At 44.0% G+C, this 22,743-nt stretch overlaps 1 protein-coding gene across 3 annotated transcripts in view; it reads left to right on the forward strand.

The window, feature by feature from the left end:
* Positions 1-300: 300 nt before the first annotated feature.
* BCL2L13 (BCL2 like 13) overlaps positions 301-22,743 on the forward strand; it is a 60,918-nt gene continuing 38,475 nt past the window's right edge. For 2 of the 3 annotated variants that reach the window (XM_061206101.1, XM_061206102.1), the window contains exons 1-2: positions 316-496; positions 10,239-10,409. In XM_061206101.1, coding sequence (XP_061062084.1) covers positions 10,289-10,409 — 121 coding nt within the window. In that variant the 5' untranslated portion in view covers positions 316-496; positions 10,239-10,288. Of the gene's footprint in view, positions 497-10,238; positions 10,410-22,743 lie in introns of all 3 variants that reach the window. The other variant, XM_061206104.1, reaches the window with a different exon arrangement.

Raw genomic sequence — 22,743 nt, forward strand, 5'->3', positions numbered from 1 at the left:
CCCCCCACCCAGCGCTGCGGCGCCGCAGCTCCCGGGACTCCACGCTCGGTCAGCCGGCTCGCCTGCAGCTCCTCCGGCGGGCGTCGCCAACCTCCGCACCCACGACTCTGGGCCCGTCCGAGTCCGCCTCCTTCCCAGCGGTCCAAGGGCGCCGCCTCCCCGGAACCATAGAGCTGCTCCCCAAGAGGAGAGCAGGCCGGGAGAGGGCGGCTCTTCCGGGTTACATCTACACAAACAGGCCTCCGGGACTCCGTGGTCCCGGCTTCCTCTCGGGTAGGCGGATCCGCCCCTGGCGGCGCGCCTGGCGCCCCGCCCCGACGCCTGCGCTGACGGAAGCACGCCGGGTGACCTCACCCGCCAACATGGCGGCGGCGGTAGATTAGGACCGCGGGTCGGAGCTGCCGCCGCCACCGCCACCGCCACCGCCACCGTGGAATCCTGTGCGGAGCAGCCGCTGCCGCGTTTTCACCTCTTCGGGGGCACGGGCCTGGGTCAGGTGAGGGGAGCGGGGTCGCGGGCAGGCCGCGCCGGGCCCTCTCCCAGCTTCGCCCGAGGCGTCCCGAGGCCGACGCGGGACAGAGCGGGGAGTGAGAGGCTGAGGGCGCGAGGCCGTTCCGCTGCCCCTCAGACGTGTCCGGGCGCGGGGTCGGCGGGCGTGGGCCTCGGGCGAGGGGTACGTGCGCGGGGCTCGCGGCCTGGGTGCCCGCCAGCCGGCCGGGCCGCGGCTTCTCCCCAAGGTTCCCGGTGCCCCTCCCGGCGGCTCCGACGCCGCTGTCATTGCTGTTGCTATTTCACGTGTTCGTTTTTGCCACCCTTAGAGGCGGCACGGTTCACGCTAGGTCGTTTCTTCCTTTGGTCTTTCTCCCACCATCCCAGGGAGACCCCGAGACTCTCTCCTTCGTGCCCGGACTTTCCGAGCTGGGGCTTCCCCGCTGGGAGCCGGGGCCTCGGGCCCGCGGTCCTGGGCCCTGGCCGCCGCCCTGCGGAGTCGGCCCGATGCCCGCACGAGCGCGCGGTTACCCGCGCAGCCAGCGCCCCGTTTCTGTACAAGTTCTTAACGAAACTGACGGTCTCCCCCCTCCCCTGTTTTTTTACGACGTGCAGCAAAACAAGCAAGTCCTCCAGTGAAACTGTCAGTGCGATTTCCCCGGGAGGTTTGGTCTAAACCAGAATGCTGGTGTCTGCCCTGACTTGTGTGACCTTGGATGAGTTGCCACACCCTTCTAGTACCTTCTTTTCTTCAGTCTGCCAGAAAATTAAACAAGTGTTCGTGTAGGTAGTGAACTGCTTATACCTCACGCACACCGTGGGATAAATAAATGTACACTGTAAATTGAAAATATTTAAACCACTATGGAATATTCTTCTTTTGATAATAGGCCGTTAGGGACTTTGAAAATTCTTTTACTCTGATTGGTCAGGTACCATTCTCAGTATTTTTTTTTTTTCAAAGGATGGATCTTATGGAGGACCGTACCCCAGTAATTGAGTTCAGTTGAGGGATACAGACGGTTGAGTCCAAGCCGTTTTGTAGAGAAAAGGTGCTCGTTAGCCCGTCAGTTAGTCAATATTTACTACATATCTTGCTCAGCTTTTAGGACAAGTGATTTGCAACAATAAGTATTGTTTTAAGAACATGTTTCTCTTATGAAACATTTTAGACATACAAAACAAAAGTTTTAACCAGTCATAGTACCACCATCCTGCTTTTTATCATTGTTTTTTCAAACTTGATTTTGATGCATATCTTATTCCAAATAAGTGGTCACCAAGAGTTCTTTTTTTTGGGGGGGCCGCTCTGCGCAGCATGCGGGTTCTTTGTTCCCGGACCAGGAGTGGAACACGCGCCCCCTGCCGTGGAAGCACAGTCTTAACCACTGGACCGCCAGGGAATTCCCAAGAGTTCTTTTTTTTTTTTTTTAGATATTTATTTATTTGTCTATTTAAGGTGTGCCGAGTCTTAGTTGCGGCACGTGGACTTCTTAGTTGCAGCATGCATGCGGGATCTAGTTCCCAGACCAGGGATGGAACCCGGCGCCCTGCAATGGGAGCGCAGAGTCTTAACCACTGCGACGCCAGGGAAGTCCCCCAGGAGTTTTTTTTTTTTTTTTTTTTTAATTAATTAATTTATTTATTTATGGCTGTGTTGGGTCTTCGTTGCTGCACGCGGGCTTTCTCTAGTTGCGGCGAGCGGGGGCTACTCTTCGTTGCGGTGCACGGGCTTCTCATTGAGGTGGCTTCTCTTGCGGAGCACGGGCTCTAGGCACGCGGGCTCAGTAGTTGTGGCTCGTGGGCTCTAGAGCACAGGCTCAGTAGTTGTGGCGCACGGGCTTAGTTGCTCCGCGGCATGTGGGATCTTCCTGGACCAGGGCTCGAACCCGTGTCCCCTGCATTGGCAGGCGATTCTTAAGCACGGCGCCACCAGGGAAGCCCAAGAGTTCTTAATTAATATATGTTAACAGGGTTGAAGGAAGGGGGCTATTTTCAGAGTTGCTGATTTTTTTAGGAGCGTTTTATTGAGATACCGTTAAGTTGTTCACATGTGTAGTCACAGAGTGTGCACCTATCACTGCAGTTTTCATCATTCCAAAAAGAAACCTCGTACTCATTAGCAGTCATTCTTTATTCCCACACTCCCCCACCTAGGCGGCCACTATTTTACTTCTCTGTAGATCCGCCAGTCCTGGATATTTCATATGAACAGAATTATACAATATGTGGTCTTTTGTGACTGGCTTTTACTTCCATGTTGTAGCAGGTATTGGCATTTCATTCCTTTTTATGGCCACATAATATCGCATTGTATGAATAGACCACATTTTTAAAATTCATCAGTTGCCGGGCAGTTATTTCCACTGTTTGGCTGTTATATGTAATGCTGCTGTGACCATTCATGTGAACGTTTTTGCGTAGACAATGTGTTTTCATTTCTCTGTGGCACATACGTAGGAGTGGAGCAGAGAAATTGACTTTCATGTCTCCCTTTTATGCACGTTATCTACACATATATGGGAAGCCTGATTACTTGCTGTGAAAGTCAGACTATGTGTTTGTGGGGAGAGTGAGAGTGAGGCATTCCTCTTTAAGTACATTATGTTGGAGTGCCAACTGCTGAGTGGAAACATTTTTGGACGGCCCTTAATACAGGATTGAACTAGCATCTTCAGTTAGGCACGTTGCAGTTGGAAAGGGATAGTGTACACTAAAATATTTAGTGTCTGCTGAGTTTTCAAATGCTTAGTTGCATTTTTCAGTTGGACCCAGTGAAATTTTTGCAGTTTCACAATTTTAATTAAGATTATGTAACTTTTCTTTTGCAGAAAGTCCTAGAATTGTATGAGACCTAATAAAGTACAGGTTGAAGAAATAAAGTCATTGGACTTCATGCTACTTTGTGGAGCTTAAAAATTCTTTGCTAAAACCACCAGTGGGTCTGGAGACTGGGATCTGGGAATCAAAAACTTTGTCAGTGCTTAAAACTCCAGAGTTTTCATTTGTGACTGAATTATCTGTGGATTTTCACTTTTCTCTTTGTAAACTGGGATTGTATATCTACTCAACTCCACATTACTGCAGTATTTAACAATCTTATTACAATTTTATTTTAGTGGGAGGAGATAGTCTAAAAACAAAGCTTCCTGAAATAATTTAATTACATCATGTTAGATTGTAATATTTTTCTGCTGTGGTTCTATGGGGTTAAGAAATAGAATATAGGTATGATATTCTAAGTTAGTATTTCTGAGGTGGGTGCTAGAAATTTGTTTTTAATAGCCGCCAAGATGATTATGATCAGACAAGGTTGGGAAACAACTACAAAAAACTCATGTTGCTGCAGATTTGCTTTTCATAAGAATTTAAAGTAGAATTTAATAGTTGCTGTATACCTTCTGGTTACCGTTCATAATATGTGCCTAATTCCCACAGTACTGTCTATATTAACATCCTGGGATTTGCACTGGTACTCATAATAGAAATCTGGTTTTAAAAAAAGCAGACCATTTATTGTAAGATTGTGGATATTACATTTGTTACTGAAGGATCATGGATGTTTTGGAGATGCCACCAAATGTATGTATAAACACAGGATTAAGTTACCCGAAGCTTCCTCAGGCCGTCCATCTGGCTGACAGCTACCTGTAACTTGAGAGAAGAGCAAATTAAAGGTGTAAGGCAGAGAAAGAAACAGCTGGGTAACACAGCTGTATTCAGTAGGTTGTTAGAATTGTGTAAAAAGCAGGAGTTTTTATATTGAAGGTCACTCTTGTATTTAATCACTTCTTGATACCAAGAACACTTATACATAATTTGAATTCTAAAGGGTTCTAGATAAAATTTAAAGAGTAAAAGTAGCTATGTCTTTTTCATCATTTAAAAGGAAGCTTGAGCTGTCTTAGGCATGAAATGTCCTCTGGTTGGTGAGTAAGTAGTGGGGTGGACCTGAGCATGGTCCCCTGCTTCCAGGAAAGCTCTGGGTGGTGGTCTCAGATCGTATTTACTTTTTCTTTAACCTGTCTTTTTCCTTTTTGCCCCCCGTCCCATTCTCAAAATTGACAAATTTGCTTCTTTCGGTATTGTGGCTGTCTGATATTTGGGAAATTGCCTTGTTTTTCTACCATTTTTTCCTGTTATCATTAGTGTTAGTGTTTCCACCTCTGTGTTCCTCTCATCCAGCACGTTGCCTGGTTTGCAGGAGATGTGCATTGAATGAATACAATTAAGGCCTAAGAGTTCGGAACGGAAGAGGATGTTCTCAACTAAGTGGTTGCACTGTTAACTAGCTGTTACGATTTTGGGCAAATAAATTGTCTATTTTTGTTTCTCCATCAAAGTTGAGACTCTTACCTTTTCCTTCTGGTGTGGAGGATTACTGTGAAAACACGTGGAAAAGTGCTTCAGAAATAGAGGTCTCGTGCAGAGGTGATTTATTTATGATATCTTATAGAAATGCAAGAGCTCTTTGTGCAATATGCAGATTAGTCGCCACAGAGTATGCAGAGGGAGTGATGCCCTCTCTCCCCAGAATACCCTGCAGCAGTGCTGCAGAGTTCACACTTGGCATATTTTCAGTGCCTTTGAGAAATTGTAATTTAATACAAATGCACAAGACCTATGATAGCATTTCTTTCTGTTTATTTATTTTTAATTGAAGTATGGTTGATGTACAGTGTTGTATGTTACAGTTGTACAACACAGTGATTCACAGTTTTTAAAGGTTATAGTTCATTTACAGCTATTATAAAATACTGGCTATATTCCCTGTGTTGTAGACACATAGTAGTGTTTCTGAGGTCTGCTTGCCCCGTCACCTAAACACAGGCCTGAACGAGCTGCTGCGCTGCTGTAAACTGGCAGCTCAGGTGAAGTTAGAGGAGTTGGAAGGATGTTTTATCTTGCGGGTCTGGTTTGTTTATGACTGGAACGTCAGAGATAAATTTGAAGCCTAAAGACCATGCACTAAACTTAAATGATGGAAGTATGTATGGTCAGCTTCTCCATTAGTGTGAGTCATTGAGAATGGTTGAGTGTCGTGGAAGCAGTCACCAACTGTGTGGACGTATGGACAGTAACGTGTACTAGAGCTGAGGACTTTATAGTGGAGAATTATGAAATCCATGATTAAAATGGCATTTATGGGGCTTCCCTGGTGGCACAGTGGTTAACAATCCGCCTGCCAGTGCAGGGGACACGTGTTCGAGCTATGGTCCGGGAAGATCCCACATGCCGCGGAGCAACTAAGCCCACGTGCCACAACTACTGAAGCCCGTGCTCTGCAACAAGAGAAGCCACCGCAATGAGAAGGCCGTGCACCGCAATGAAGAGTAGCCCCCACTCGCTGCAACTAGAGAAAGCCAGTGTGCAGCAATGAAGACCCAACACGGCCAAAAAAAAAAAAAAAAAAAAAAGATGGTATTTATGGTTAGTCAATAGGGATTTGTAAGAAAATTTGAAGAGCACTAGGTTAAAAATCCAGTTTGGAAACTTGGTGAACTATGCTTTGTCTATAGCATCTGGGTTGGTGTGTAACTGAAACTGTCTTAAGAGATATGGATTTTTTTTTGATAAATACAAGAAATTTTTTAAAAATTTTATTTTATTGAAATATAGTTGATTTACAATGTTATGTTAATTTCTTTTTCTTTTTTTTTTGGCTGCGAGGCTTGTGGGATCTTAATTCCCCAACCCAGTGATTGAACCTGGGCCACGGCGGTGAAAGCGCTGAGTCCTAACCACTGGACCGCCAAGGAATTCCCACTGTTGTGTTAATTTCTGCTGTACAGCAAAGTAATTGTTATACATATATATATACATATATATATACATATATATATATATGTATATATATACACATTCTTTTTCATATTCTTTTCCATTATGGTTTTTCATGGGAAATTGTATATAGTTCCCTGTGCTATATAGTAGGACCTTGTTGTTTATCCATCCTTGATATTATAGTTTGCATCTCCCAACCCCAAGCTCCCAATCCATCCCTCCTCCCCTACCCCCCTCACCCTTGGCAACCACAAGTCTGTTTTCTATGTTTGTGAGTCTGTTTCTGTTGTAGATGGGTTCATTTGTGTCCTGTTTTTGATTCCACATGTAAGTGATATCATATGGTATTTGTCTTTCTCTTTCTGACTTACTTCGCTTAGTATGATAATCTCTAGGTCCATCCATATTGCTGCAAATGGCATTATTTATTACCACCACATCTTCTTTATCCATTCATCTATCAGTGGACATTTAGGTTGTTTCCATGTCTTGGCTACTGTAAATAGTACTGCAGTCAACATTGGGGTGCATGGATAAATACAAGAAATTTGATTATAACAAATTCTAGAACATCAGTTTTTTAAAATATAAAGCATTATTCAGAAGATGAGTACTTCTTTTTTCCTGTTACCAAAAAATTCTGAAACTTATATTTTATTTTTGGCTGCGTTGGGTCTTCATTGCTGCACGCAGGCTTTGTCTAGTTGCGGCGAGCGAGGGCTACTCTTTGTTTCCGTGCGCGGGCTTCTCATTGCAGTGGCTTCTCTTGTTGTGGAGCACAGGCTCTAGGCAGGCGGGCTCAGTAGTTGTGGCATGTGGGCTCAGTAGTTGTGGCTTGCGGGCTCTAGAGCGCAGGCTCAGTAGTTGTGGCGCACGGGCTTAGTTGCTCCGTGACATGTGGGATCTTCCCGGACCAGGGCTTGAACCCGCGTCCCCTGCATTGGCAGGTGGATTCTTAACCACTGCGCCACCAGGGAAGTCCTCCATTCGCTCATCACGTCCCTGGCCTCTGCCGTTGCCCTGCCAGTCAGATCAACCCATCCTGTCGGGGCCATCATCCTGACGTTGCATTTTTTTTGGTGTGTTGTTTGTACTGCCTTCTTCCCAAAGCGCCTCCCCTGACTCTGAGCACACCCTCCTGTCCCCTTTATGCCTTTCTGACTGTCCACTGCAGACCTTAGCGGACTCCTCTGCCAGCTTCTCGTCTTTTTGGCCACCCCTGAAATGGTAGTTTTGCCTTGAATTCTAATTGGGTTTCTTTTTCAGATTAAACCAGTGTTTCTCAACATGTTTTTTAAAAACGCTTTTTCCCTTTGATAAATAAAAATCTCTGGCTCCTCTTCTGGTGGTGCTTGGGGTGGGGGCGGTGGGTATGTGATTCTTCCCTCCCATCCTCTCACTGAGAGTCAGTGATACAAAGAAGATTGAAGGTTTACTCAGATTTATTTTCTATACCTTATAATCTGAAAACAGTAGGTAATGTTTGCTTTTCCAAGTATGAATATGCTTTTTCAAACCAAGCCACCCCTTCTCCCACCTCCTGGAAGCTTTGGCGCGTCCTTCCCCTTGGAAGTCGCTGCTCTCCATCCACTCTCCTTAGGTGATGCTGTAGACCCGCCTCTGTGCAGACCACAGCTTTCTATCTCCAGTGCAGACCTCGTTCTGAGTTGAAGACCTGTATGTCGAACGTTTTGTTCGTTTCCACCTGGATGGCTGTGGGCATTTTACAACTCAGTATGCCCCCAGGTGAGCTTGTTACCCTTCTCCCCGAAACCAGCTCTTCCTGCGTTCTTTGCTTGAGAAGTCGGAGCAGCGCCGCTCTCCGTCCAGCTGCCTGGCCGCTGTCATGGAGTTGTGAGCACGTCTTTGGACTCCATATTTTCCCTGTCCCGTCCCCTTCTCCTTCCCTGCGTTCCTGCTCTGGGTCGTGCCTTCATACATCTCTTGTTTAGATTTTTCCAGTAGTACCCTCACTTGTGTCCTTTTCTCCAGTCTCCGTTCTGTCTTCCACACTGCCTCCAGGATGATTTTTCTAGAATATAATCTGTTCATGTGCTTCTCTTGCTTAAAACCCTTCAGTGATTCCTATTGGTGTTCTACAGAGTTCCTAGCGTTTTTTTGCATCATGATTTAATCTGAGAGGCTACCGAAAGAAATTGAGTGTTTTTTCCCCTTCCAGAAAAAATGCTCATGCGCACAGAATTTGCATACAGTTCTGGGAGTTTGTTAATAGACATGGTTAAAATAATTTTCCAGCTTACAGAATAAAACCCGAGCTTCCAGGCATCCTGTAGCATACGAGGCAGGCCAAATGCTGACTACTGCTGAGCCCCATCCTCCTTGTATCATAGGACTTTGCCATGTCAAATGCTTAATTTTTGTGTTGTTCCCTGCTGTTCCAAAACACTTCTGTGCCTTTTCCTGGTCTACTTGACATCTAAAGTTCACCTCGTCCCATTCCCCAGCTGGTTCAGTTAGTGACTACTCACGTTCCAAGATCTGCTCCGATTTTACCTTCTTTCCTGATTTCCACTTCTTTTTTCTTTCTCCCGAGAGACTTACCTGTTCCTTGTTTTGGGTTGCCCCTCCCACTCATGGATACTGACTCGTATCATAGAATTTTATTGTTCTTATTTGTTTCTATGCTTTTGTTTTCCTCTACTTGATAGAAATCTCCTGAGGGCAGGCAATTGATCTTAAGCCTTTGTGCCCAATGCACAGATATTTCTTAAGATCTTAAAACAGTCTGTATCGTTGTTTTAAGTAGAAAACAATTCTTTGGAAACTTCTTAATAAGACATTTTGGTTTGAAACAACTATTAAGGTACATCGTAGGGGTCAAAAGGTACAAACTTCTGATTGTGAAATAAATAAGTCCTGGGGATGTAATGTACAGCCTGGTTACTATAGTATGTAATTCTGCCTTGCATATTTGAAAGTTGCTAAGAGAGTATGTCTTTTAAAAAGGGGGGTACCTGGTATGTAAAACAGTTGTTAAGTCCACATGGAGAAGTGAATTGTACTTGCATTGATTAGGGTACAAGTTAAAGTAACTATCGAAGAAATTCAGAATACAGTGGCTTGAATAGGAGTCAGAGGCAAGTGGTCAAGGTGGGCAGGGCAGCTCTGCTCCATGGGGTCATTCAGGGACCCAGGTCCCTTCTGTCTTGTGCTGTCCCCAGGAGTGGTGTCCTTGTTTGCATGTCAGAGTGAGGTGTCTGCCATATGCACATTTCAAACCCAGAGAGGAGGAAAGAGGAAGGCTTCAAGGAGAGACCCCCCCCCACACACACACACATTGCACATGTAACTTCTCTTATTCCTCAGGCTCAGACTAATCTTGTAGCACACTAAGCTGTAAAGGAAACAGGGAAATGTTGTTTGCAGCTGTGTGGCCATGGACGTAGCTGAAATTTAGTAGGCTTTATTAGTAATAGAAATCAGAGAACATATACTGGCTGGGGGGGGAGGGTAAAGAGAGGGCAGAGCTAGTGTTTTTGCCACATAGGTGAAAATAGGGTAACTAGGGAGAGGTAGAAAGGGAAATTTGTTTTTTTTTTTTTTTTTTAAGGGAACTTTATTATTTTTATTTCTTATTTTTGGCTGCGTTGGGTCTTCGTTGCTATGCATGGGCTTTCTCTAGTTGCGGCGAGCGGGGGCTACTCTTCGTCGTGGTGCACAGGCTTCTCATTGTGGTGACTTCTCTTGTTGCAGACCATGGGCTCTAGGTGTGCGGGCTTCAGGAGTTGTGGCACATGGGCTCAGTAGTTGTGGCTCGCGAGCTCTAGAGCACAGGCTCAGTAGTTGTGGCGCACGGGCTCAGTTGCTCCGCGGCATGTAGGATCTTCCCGGACCAGGGCTCAAACCCATGTCCCCTGCATTGGCAGGCGGATGCTTAACCACTGTGTCTCCAGGGAAGCCCCTGTAATAAACTTTAAACTGAAAAAATACTTTTATGTTTTTAGGTTTTACACATCTGTAAGTAGACCTTTCCGGAGCTCTGCCAGCCGACCCCATGGCGTCCTCTACTACTGTGCCTCTAGGATTTCACTATGAAACAAAGTATGTTGTCCTCAGCTACTTGGGACTACTCTCTCTGGAGAAGCTGCAGGAGCAACATCTTTCCTCACCCCAAGGTATTATCTTTGGCTTGTGGTGGTTGTATTAAGTAGTAATAATTACTTCATGTGTACAAAGTTATATGTATCTAAGTAACTTATAGCTCTGGTTATAAGATTGAATAATACTAATAGGCTCTTAAAGAATAAGAGCCACTCCATCCCTTCCCATCCCCTCATCCATTCCCAGAAGCATGACTTTTAACGTTTTTTAAGAGCTCGATATTTTGTTTTATTTATTTATTTTTTGGCCGTACCATGTGGCTTGTGGGATCTTAGTTCCCTGACCAGGGATCGAACCCATGGCCCCTGCAGTGGAAGCATGGAATCCTAACCACTGGACCGCCAGGGAATTCCCAAGAGCTCCATATTTTAAATGATTGCCATTGGTACAGGGAAAAATGTACTGAGTACATGTAAATAAACAAACCCATCTGCCTTTAGAGATTTCATACTTAACAAGCCATAGATTAGAATTATATAATTATTTTTCAAGTTTATAACACATTAAGTTCCTCAGATTACCTTTTTTCAAGGATATCAGGGTTTCTTTTTTAATTGAAGTATAGTTGATTTACAATCTTGTGTTTCAGGTGTACAGCAAAGTGATTCAGTTATATGTATACATACATATATTTTTTCAGATTCTTTTATCTTATAGGTTATCACAAAATATGGAGTAGAGTTTCCTGTGCTATACAGTAGGTCCTTGTTGTTTATTTTATATATAGTAATAGGGATATTAGATGTAAACAGTCTATCAGACTTAGAGAGTTTTTAGCACAGTTCTTTGTATTGCGAAGTTGTATATATCCTTCTTTAAATAATTTGCCAAACGAAGCTTAAAACAGTTACTAGAGGCTGAATTAATCTTCATTAAGATGCAACATCATCATCTTAAATATTCTTATCCATAGATTTTTACTGCAGCCATGGAGGTAGTTCTTATTTATCTGCTGCTGTTTTAACTCAAGAAAGGGTAGTGTTGGTACTAGGACGACGCGGAATTAGCGTCTCCTCACAACTAGGGCACCTACCAGGCACCAGTGGGGGACCACGGACACCTAAGGGGACAGGAGGAACCCCCAGCGACCGGGGAGGACGTGGGCGTAGGGGGAGTGAAGGGGAAGGAGAAGTGGAGGCCGGATGGGACAGAAGCCCCTGAGGGGCGGCTGGGGGAGAGGAAGCGATCCCACGCCTGAAGGGGGAAATTGGGGAACCATTGGGAGGGCAGAGGATCAAAAGGGGGTGTGGCCAGGTTTCCCCTGTCCACTTGGACCCCCGGGAGCCTGCTGAGATCCCTGGCCTGATCCTCTGCCCACCGAGGCCCCCTCCAGCCACGCAGGTCCTGAGGGAGTGGGAGGGAGGGAAGGGGGAGCAAAAGTAAAGGCCGGACCTCTGGGACCGGCACCCCTGGGGGCGGCTGGGGGAGGGGAGGAGTTCCTACACCCAGCGGGACCCACCCACGGTTAGGGGTCCAGTGGCGACTGGGGAGACCCTGGGGGAGATGGTGGGGGAGGGCCGCGAAGGAACGGACGGGAACGGGGCCAGCGCTTTCCCTGTCCACTCAGGCACCGGGGATCCTGTTGGGCTCCCGGCCTAATCCTCTGCCCTCGGAGCCTCCCTCCTGCCGTGCAGAGCCCAAGCCCCGCCCCTGCACCCCCAGCCAGGGCCCCACCTCTACACTCGGAGACCCCTCCGAGACCCCTTCCAATGTGCTGGGCCTAAGCCCCACCCACACACGCTCACTCAGGGCCCTACTTCCAGACTCCAGAACCCCACACTCCAGAGGCCCTCCTTTCCACATGCTGCCGCTCCCCTTCTGGGCAGGTCCTAAGCAGAAGCGCTGCCCCACACTTAAGGTCGCCCTGCCTAGGCCCCGCCCCATGCTCAAACATCACCCCCCCACCGGCCTAAGTCCCGCCCCACCCTAAACCCCAGCCCTGCCTAAGTTCCACGCCCCGCCTAAACTCCCTCCCCAAGGCCAAGGCACTTTTTTTTTCTTTCTTTTTTCTGCTGTGGTTTTATTTTACCTTATTGCAGTTGTTTCAATTATAGTTTTATTTTTCCTAATACATTTTTTATCGTACTAATTTTATTTTGTTTTTTATTTTTTGATATTGTACCGCTCCTTTTTGTCTTTCTTCCATTTTTTTTCTTTTTTTTTTTTTTTTTTTTTGCGCCATGCAACTTGTAGGATCTTGGTTCCCAGGCCAGATATCAGGCCCAAGCTCCTGTGGTGGGAGCTCCGAGTCCAAACCGCTGGACTAACAGAGAACCTCAGACCCCAGGGAATATCAGTCGGAGTGAGGCCTCCTGGAGGTCCTCATCTCAGCACCAAGACCCAGCTCTATCCAACTGCCTGCAAACTCCAGTGCTGGATGTCTCAGGCCAAACAACCAGTAAGACAGGAATACAGCACCAATCGTCAAAAACAAAAATGAAATGACAAAAAAATATGTTACAGACGAAGGAGCAAGGCTAAAAATCTACAAAACCAAATAAATGAAGACGAACTAGGCAACCTACCTGAAAAATAATTCAGAGTAATGATAGTAAAGATGATCCAAAATCTCAGAAACAGAATGCAGAAAATACAAGAAAAATTTAACAAGGATCTAGAAGAACTAAAGAGCAAACAAACAGTGATGAACAACACAATTACTGAAATTAAAAATACTCTAGAAGGAATCAATAACAGAATAATTGAGACAGAAGAACAGATAAGTGAGCTGGAAGATAAGATGGTGGAAATAACTGCCAGGGAGCAGAATAAAGAAAAAAGAGTGAAAACAATTGAGGACATTCTCAGAGATCTCTGGGACAACATTAGACACACCAACATTCGAATTATAGGGGTCCCAGAAGAAGAAGAGAAAAAGAAAGGGTCTGAGAAAATATTTGAAGAGATTATAGTTGAAAACTTCCCTAACGTGGGAAAGGACATAGTCAAGTCCAGGAAGCACAAAGAGTACCATACAGGATAAATCCAAAGAGAAACACACGGAGACACATATTAATCAAGCTATCAAAAATTAAATACAAAGAAAAAGTATTAAAAGCAGCAAAGGAAAAGCAACAAGTAACATACGAGGGAATCCCCATAAGGTTAACAGCTGATCTTTCAGTAGAAACTCTGTAAGCCAGAAGGGAGCGGCGGGACATATTTAAAGTGATGAAAGGGAAAGACCTACAACCAAGATTACTCTACCCAGGAAGGATCTCATTCAGATTCAATGGAGAAATTAAAACCTTTACAGATAAGCAAAAGTTAAGAGAATTCAGCACCACCAAACCAGCTTTACAACAAATGCAAAAGGAACTTCTCTAGGCAGGAAAAACAAGAGAAGGAAAAGACCTATAAAAACAAACCCAGGGGCTTCCCTGGTGGCGCAGTGGTTGAGAATCTGCCTGCCAATGCAAGGGACACGGGTTCGAGCCCTGGTCTGGGAAGATCCCACATGCTGTGGAGCAGCTGGGCCCGTGAGCCACAATTACTGAGCCTGCGCATCTGGAGCCTGTGCTCCGCAACAAGAGAGGCCGCAATAGTGAGAGGCCCGCGCACCGCGATGAAGAGTGGCCTCCGCTTGCCACAGCTAGAGAAAGCCCTCGCACAGAAACGAAGACCCAACACAGCCATAAATAAAATAAATAAATTAATTAAAAAAAAAAAACCCAAAACAATTAAGAAAATGGTAATAGGAACATACATGTTGATAATTACTTTAAATGTAAATGGATTAAATGCTCCAACCAAAAGACATAGACTGGCTGAATGGATATAAAAACAAGACCCGTATATAAGCTGTCTACAAGAGACCCACTTCAGACCTAGGGACACATACAGACTGAAAGTGAGGGGATGGAAAAAATAAGATACTCCATGCAAATGGAAATCAAAAGAAAGCTGGAGTAGTAATTCTCATGTCAGACAAAATAGACTTTAAAATAAAGACTATTACAAGAGACAAAGAAGGACACTACAAATGATCAAGGGATCAATCCAAGAAGAAGATTTAACAATTGTAAATATTTTTGCACCCAATACAGGAGCACCTCAATACATAAGGCAAATGCTAACAGCCATAAAGGGGGAAATAGACAATAACACGATAATAGTAGGGGACTTTAACACCCCACTTTCACCAATGGACAGATCATCCAAAATGAAAATAAATAAGGAGACACAAACTTTAAATGACACATTAAACAAGATGGACTTAATTGATATTTATAGGACATTCCATCCAAAAACAACAGAATACACTTTCTTCTCAAGTGCTCATGGAACATTCTCCAGGATAGACCATATCTTGGGTCACAGATCAAGCCTTGGTAAATTTAAGAAAGCTGAAATCGTATCAAGATCTTTTCCAACCACAACGCTATGAGAGTAGATATCAGTTACAGGAAAAAAACTGTAAAAAATACAAACACACAGAGGCTAAACAATACACTGCTAAATAACCAAGAGATCACTGAAGAAATCAAAGAGGAAATCAGAAAAATACCTAGAAACAAATGACAATGAAAACACAACTACCCAAAACCTATGGGATGCAGCGAAAGCAGTTCTAAGAGGGAAGTTTATAGCAATACAATCCTATCTCAAGAAATAAGAAAAATCTTAAATAAACAACCTAACCTTACACCTAAAGCAATTAGAGAAAGAAGAACAACAACAACAAAAACAAAGCAGAAGGAAAGAAATCATAAAAATCAGATCATAAATAAATGAAAAAGAAATGAAGGAAGCAATAGCAAAGAGCAATAAAACTAAAAGCTCGTTCTATGAGAAGATAAACAAAATTGATAAAGCATTAGCCAGACTTATCAAGAAACAAAGGGAGAAGACTCAATTCAAGAGAATTAGAAATGAAAAAGGAGAAGTAACAACTGACACTGCAGCAATACAGAGGATCATGAGAGATTACTACAAGCAACTATATGCCAATAAAATGGGCAACTTGGAAGAAGTGGACAAATTCTTAGAAAAGCACAACCTTCTGAGACTGAACCAGGAAGAAATAGAAAATATAAACAGACGAATCACAAGCACTGAAATTGAAACTGTGATTTAAAATCTTCCATCAAAGAAAAGCCCAGGACCAGATGGCTTCACAGGCGAATTCTATCAGACATTCAGAGAAGAGCTAACACCTATCCTTCTCAAACTCTTCCTAAATATAGCAGATGGAGGAACACTCCCAAACTCATTTTACAAGGCCACCATCACCCTGATACCAAAACCAGACAAAGATGACACAAAAAAAGAAAACTACAGGCCAGAATCTCTGATGAACATAGATGCAAAAGTCCTCAACAAAATACTAGCAAACAGAATCCAACAGCACATTAAAAGGATCATACACCATGATCAAGTGGAGTTTATCCCAGGAATGCAAGGATTCTTCAATATATGCAAATCAATCAGTGGGATACACCATATTAAAAATTGAAGGATAAAAACGATATGATCAGAAAAAGATGCAGAAAAAGCTTTTGACAAAATTCAACACCCATTTATGATAAAAACTCTCCAGAAAATAGGCATAGAGGGAACCTACCTCAACATAATAAAGGCCATGTATGACACACCCACAGCCAACATCGTTCTCAATGGTGAAAAACTGAAACCGTTTCCTCTAAGATCAGGAACAAGACAAGGTTGCTAAGGTTGCCCACTCTCACCACTATTATTTAACATAGTTTTGGAAGTTTTAGCCACAGAAATCAGAGAAGAAAAAGAAAAAGGAATCCAAATCGGAAAAGAACAAGTAAAACTGTCACTGTCTGCAGATGATATGATACTGTACATAGAGAATCCTAAATATGCTACCAGAAAACTACTAGAGCTAATCAATGAATTTGGTAAAGTAGCAGGGTACAAAATTAATGCACAGAAATCTCTCGCATCCCTATACACTAATGATGAAAAATCTGAAAGAGAAATTAAGGAAACACTCCCATTTACCACTGCAACAAAAAGAATAAAATACCTAGGAATAAAACTACCTAAGGGGACAAAAGACTTGTATGCAGAAAACCATAAGGCACTGTTGAAAGAAATTAAAGATGATACAAACAGATGGAGAGATATACCATGTTCTTGGATTGGAAGAATCAGCATTGTGAAAATGACTATACTACCCAAAGCAGTCTACAGATTCAGTGCAATCCCTATCAAACTACCAATGGCATTTTTCACAGAACTAGAACAAAAAATTGCCCAATTGGGAAACAGAAAAGACTCTGAATAGCCAAAGCAATCTTGAGAAAGAAAAACGGAGCTGGAGGAATCAGGCTCCCAGACTTCAGACTATAGTACAAAGCTACAGTAATCAAGACAGTATGGTGCTGGCACAGAAACAAATATAGATCAATAGAACAGGATAGAAAGCCCAGAGATAAACCCATGCACATATGGTCACCTTATCTTTGATAAAGGAGGCAAGGATATACAATGGAGAAAAGACAGCCTCTTCAGTAAGTGGTGCTTGGAAAACTGGGCAGATGCATGTAAAACAATGAAATTAGAACATTCCCTAACACGATACACAAAAATAAACTCAAAATGGATTAAAGACCTAAGTGTAAGACCAGACACTATAAAACTCTTAGAGGAAAACAGGCAGAACACTCTATGGCATAAATCACAGCAAGATCCTTTTTGACCCATCTCCTAGAGAAATGGAAACAAAAACAAAAATAAACAAAGGGGACCTAATGAAACTTAAAAGCTTTTGCACAGCAAAGGAAACCATAAACAAGACCAAAAGACAACCCTCAGAATGGGAGAAAATCTTTGCAAACGAAGCAACAGACAAAGGATTAATCTCCAAAATATACAAGGAACTCATGCAGCTAGATATCAAAAAACCAAACAATCCAATCCAAAACTGGGCAGAAGACCTAAATAGACATTTCTCCAAAGAAGATATACAGATTGCCAACAAACATGAAAGGATGCTCAACATCACTAATCATTCGAGAAATGCAAATCAAAACTACAGTGAGGTATCACCTCACGCCAGTCAGAATGACCATCATCAAAAAATCTACAAACAATAAATGCTGGAGAGGGTGTGGAGAAAAGGGAACCCTCTTGCACTGTTGGTGGGAATGTAAATTGATACAGCCACTAGGGAGAAGAGTATGGAGGTTCCTTAAAAAACTAAAAACAGAACTACCATATGACCCAGCAATCCCACTACTGGGCATACACCTGGAGAAAACCATAATTCAAAAAGAGTCATGTACCACAATGTTCATTGCAGCACTATTTACAATAGCCAGCACATGGAAGCAACCTAAGTGTCCATTGACAGATGAATGGATAAAGGTGTGGCACATATATACAATGGAATATTCCTCAGCCATAAAACGAAACAAAATTGAGTTATTTGTAGTGGGGTGGATGGACCTAGAGTCTGTCATACAGAGTGAAGTAAGTCAGAAAGAGAAGAACAAATACCATATGCTAACACATATATATGGAATCTAAAAAAAAAAAACATGGGTTCTGATGAACCTAGGGGCAGGACAGAAATAAAGACATAGACGTAGAGAATGGACTTGAGGACATGGGGAGGGGGAAGGGTAAGCTGGGACGAAGTGAGAGAGTAGCACTGACTTATATACACTACCAAATGTAAAATGGATGGCTAGTCGGAAGCAGCCACATAGCACAGGGAGATCAGCTCGGTGCTTTGTGACCTAGAGGGGTGGGATAGGGAGGGTGGGAGGGAGACGCAAGAGGGAGGAGATATGGGGATATATGTATATGTAAAGCTGATTCACTTTGTTATAAAGCAGAAACTAACACACCATTGTAAAGCAATTATACTCCAATAAAGATGAAAAATAAATAATAAAATTTTAAAAATAAATAAAATTTGTAAAAAAAGGGTAGTGTTGAGATTGAGAAATGATGGGCTCCAGTACCCTTCTAGCAGGAGGGATGACCAAAGATGTCCTAAGAAAGTTCATTGAAATGCTGACATGTAACTAGTGGGTGTGTTCTGTTTTTAAACTTCAAATCATATTTTAAGTACCCTGAGATAGGTTGCTGTTTAAACAAAATTACTTCAAAATGGCTTTAAAAACTCATAAAAGAAAATGTGATACCAAATATTGATTATTTCACCAAACTCACACAGCAGCTATTTTACTTTCTGTTGTCCTCTGATATTAATCAGTATGCACATAGTTTTCAAATAGTTGTAATCAGTTATTTGCGATTTTTTTCACTGTTTTATTTTAAAACATGTTTGCGTGTTTGTGTATTTTATCTCCATTGTTGCATGTCTAAGTGTTTCTATCATCTTAAACATCAGTAGCATTGCTGTGTACAGTTTTTGGTTTACCATAGAGCACCACCCCCTGTTTTTAAATTTTTAAAAATATTTATTTATTTATTTATTTGGCTGCGCTGGGTCTTAGTTGTGGCACGCGTGGTCTTCGTAGTGCGTGTGGGATCTTTTAGTTGCGGCTTGTGGGATCTAATTCCCTGATCAGGGATCGAACCCGGACCCCTGCATTGGTAGCTCGGAGTCTTATCCGCCGGGCCACCCAGGTCACTAACACTGGTAGTAGGGCTTTAATTGAAAAAGTCAAGGCAAGAGGGTATCCTAAATAAAGAGGTTATCATAAGAAATTCTAACTTAAAATGTTAATAAACGTACATGGCAATTTTGGCATACAGCCAAGGCTTTTTTGTTTTTGAATATGGGTCTGTTGATTGGAAGTCCATGTCATCTTTCTACCATAAACCGTATCTCCATATCTATTACCTATAGTTTTAAATTTATGCTTATTTAAAGTGGAGCAAGAAATAAAGACACTTGTAAAGCAATTTCTTTGAAGAGTCATTCTAGATTTTTATGATTTCCCCCCTAATCTTTTACAGTTGTTTCTCTCACACCCAATTTGATGTGGTATTTTTAAAGCCACTTCTCAAAACATTTAATTTAGCTTTCATAGAAATATCACGCCTCTTTGCATGTCATCTTTCAATGATATCTGTGATTTTAAATAAATTACAGAATTTCAGTGACCAGTATAATGTTTTTTTTTGGCCGTGCTGTGCAGCTTGTGAGATCTTAGTTCCCCGATCAGGGATCGAACCCGTGCCCCCCACAGTGGAAGCACAGAGTCCCAAGCACTGGACCGCTAGGGAAGTCCCAGTATTCCCAGTATAACTTTCCTAAACAGGCTGGGAGAACGATAACTGATTCTTGGTAGGCACACGCCCCGTACACATGTGCTCAGCCAGCAGTGGGTCTTGTAACTCAGCACATCACTTGTGGAGGGTAGTTAAGAGAGCTTCTATGTGTTGCTTTTTACTTTTCCCCAGTTATTTACTTTTCTAAATTGTCTAGAGTCAAACTGCTGAATCAGAGTAATATTTTTATGAGGAGCTCGCCATGTAAAATAAATACGTGTTCTATAGGTTGTCATACCATGTAGCACATCTTTTTAAGTTTTTATACATTGTCTTTTTTGTGTTTTGTGGCTGTGCCAGGTCTTAGTTGCGGCATGCGGGCTCTTTAGTTGCAGCATGCGGGCTCTTTAGTTGTGGCATGCCGGCTTCTTAGTTGCGCATGCATGCGGGATCTAGTTCCCCGACTAGGGTTTGAACCTGGGCCCCCCGCACTGGGAGCGTGTAGTCTTACCCACTGGACCACCAGGGAAGTCCCTAAACATTGTCTTAAGAACTAACTATAACTTCTGAAAATGCTGGATTCTGTTGTTTTAAGACTCAGGTGTTTAGACTCAGTGAGCATCTATCATAATAGACTTTCTGGGAGTCCAGCTGAGTAGCTGTGTTGATAGTGTTTACTCCATAAATGGTTAGGTCCCCTGAGGCAGGGATTATGTCTTCAGTATTTCAGCTTGGGAGGAAGATTCTGGGAATTAATTTTATGAAACATATGTGGTTTTTATACTTCAACCTCCTAATTCCATAGGTGCCCAAAGTAGACATCAGGACTCAGTGGATTAGAGCAAGACAGTTTAATACTCTAGCCCAGCAAACAGCAGGAGTGTTACTGTGGCGGCAGTGGTTCCCCTGCCCGCAGGGACCATAGGGCAATGCCATGAACCCACGTGGTGGCTTTTCAAGCAGGAGTCGTGCTGCAGCTGAGGAACCCGGTCCCGAGGGCTCAGCGCCTTCTGCAGCAAACAGTAAGCAAGTCAAGTTCCCTTTCCCGAGGAGTGAGCAGTCGTGTGGTCGTTGGACCTGCCTGATTGTCTTCACTGCTAGCTGTGGAGAGGGCTCGGTCGGAGGACAGTTAGGCCTTCAGTTTGTCGTGCTCAGCAAGGACGTACAGGGACGCTTGGGGCTCATAGCAGGCTGCCGCTCCCAGCCATCCGCCCCTCAGATTACGTGCAGTGAAATCCATTCCTTTGTTTCATTAACACCGGATTGAGCTTATTATCAACAGAATCCAAATGAGCGTAATGGGGATAATAATTCTGCAGTGTCGATCTCAGCCATCCACCTCAGGACCCCAGGTTCAGCCAAGCGAGTAAGCCCCAGAGGGACTAGTAGGACTTCTTTCAGATAATCACTTGTTTTTCTTCCTTAGCTTGTGTGGCTTGTTCCACGTAACCAGTAGTAATCATCCAAGTCAGCAGAAGGTATTGGTAGCCACACGTACTCCTCCCTGTTCATCCAGGATGTAGGCCAAGACCAGTCTCTTGTACTCCACACAAGGGCATTTAGACTAACCTGCTGACCTCCTAGGGCTGCCGGCTGCCGTCTCGCGGGCTGCGGTAGCTAAAGATAAGGATAGGTTCCGGGTTGTTACCTGTGTGACATGAACTCCCACACCAGGGAACAGTGGACCCAGGAGTCAGTGTGTCCCGGGTAGGACGGCCTTCTCAGTCCAAGGGGGTGCCATTGACTCTTAGGGTCATTGTCCAGGGCAGGGTTGGCAAACAGCAGGCCTTGTGATTTTAGCTTTAGTTCATTAAGAAACATTTTCAAGTCTGCAGTGAAAGTTAGTTTCCAGAGCTATTCATCATTTGATAATAGTGGTTGAGGGCGGTTCTTCTTCCTCAGAAAAACTTTGGTGTCACTTTTGAGCTCAGAAAATTGCAATGAAATGCTACCACTCTTTAGACATTGAACTGCTATGTGATAGGGTATGTCAGGATATCCAGCTTAGACTTCTGACAAAAATTCATGAAGCTGATGATTAAGTCCATGACAGCGAGTGAAGTTCACTGTTGAAACTCCTGGTTCATTATACAGGATAGATTTAAGTATCTTCCGGAGTACTGCTGAGGAGTACAGTGAGTGAGCGTAGGGTGTAAACACCTTACGTCTTCAGTTCTTGTGAATTCGTCTTTTTCTGCTCCTCACAGTTTTGCCACTATCAGTTACGCAGCTTGCGGATTCCGCTTCGGGGTGTGGTGATTCCGCATTGCCACGGTTTCTTTGCAGGTGTCCCTGTGTGTGGTTGCTCTCTGCAGGCTGTGGCGGCTCCTTGAGTCGGTTCCGGCGCGGCGCTGCCCCTAGAACGGGTAACCGCTGAGTCTCAGGCGTGTGTCGGGGCCGAGGAAGGCCCCTGAGAGTCGTTGCCTTGTATTTCAGTTAATTGTTGATGTTGTTCTCAGTGTCCTCAACTCACGGAGCAGCTGTTCTCTTCAGAAGACTAATAGTATTCAACTTTTGTTTTTTCTGGACACATTTCTTCAGCTGCTGCAGTCGAACACAATTTCCTTGCTTGGCTAACAGTGGAGCCCCTTAGGAACTTCGGTTGTGGCCTCGTTTTCATTGCTTATTTCACAAGGAAATTTGTGATGAGATGTTCCATTTAAAATGTTCTGGTTTTTCTGATGGACTCTGTCCTGTGAGTTGGGAATCCGGTGATGAGCGCTTTCAGCCTGGTGACAGTGGTGCGCGTCGTGCTCCTTCCGCACAGCCAGGCCACCCGGTACTGTGCCATCTCGTGTGGTGACAGGATGATCTGTGCTCCCCTGTGTCTGAGGAGCGCGACGTCCCGAGTCCAGCTCTGTTCTTGTGTTGGCGTGTGCTCGTGCACAGGTGCAGTGAGGCTGGGGGTGCGGCAGTGCCCTCGTGTCCCTGCCGTGTCCCTGCCGCGCGGGCTCTGTGGGCGGCTCGTCTCCACTGTCGCTGGAGCAGCGTGGGGAACGCACGGCTGGGTGAGCGTGGCTCAGTTACGCTTTATTTACAGGCACGGAATTTTCTGTGATTTTTATATGTCACGAAGTACTAATCTTGCCCTTTTTTCAGGCATGTAAAGACGTAAAAACCATTTTTAGCTTGTGGGCTGTGTAAAAATATGCAGGGGGCAGGTTTGGCTGATGGGCCCTCATTTGCTAA

This window comes from Eubalaena glacialis, chromosome 11 (assembly GCF_028564815.1).
Source record: "Eubalaena glacialis isolate mEubGla1 chromosome 11, mEubGla1.1.hap2.+ XY, whole genome shotgun sequence".
NCBI lineage: Eukaryota > Metazoa > Chordata > Mammalia > Artiodactyla > Balaenidae > Eubalaena > Eubalaena glacialis.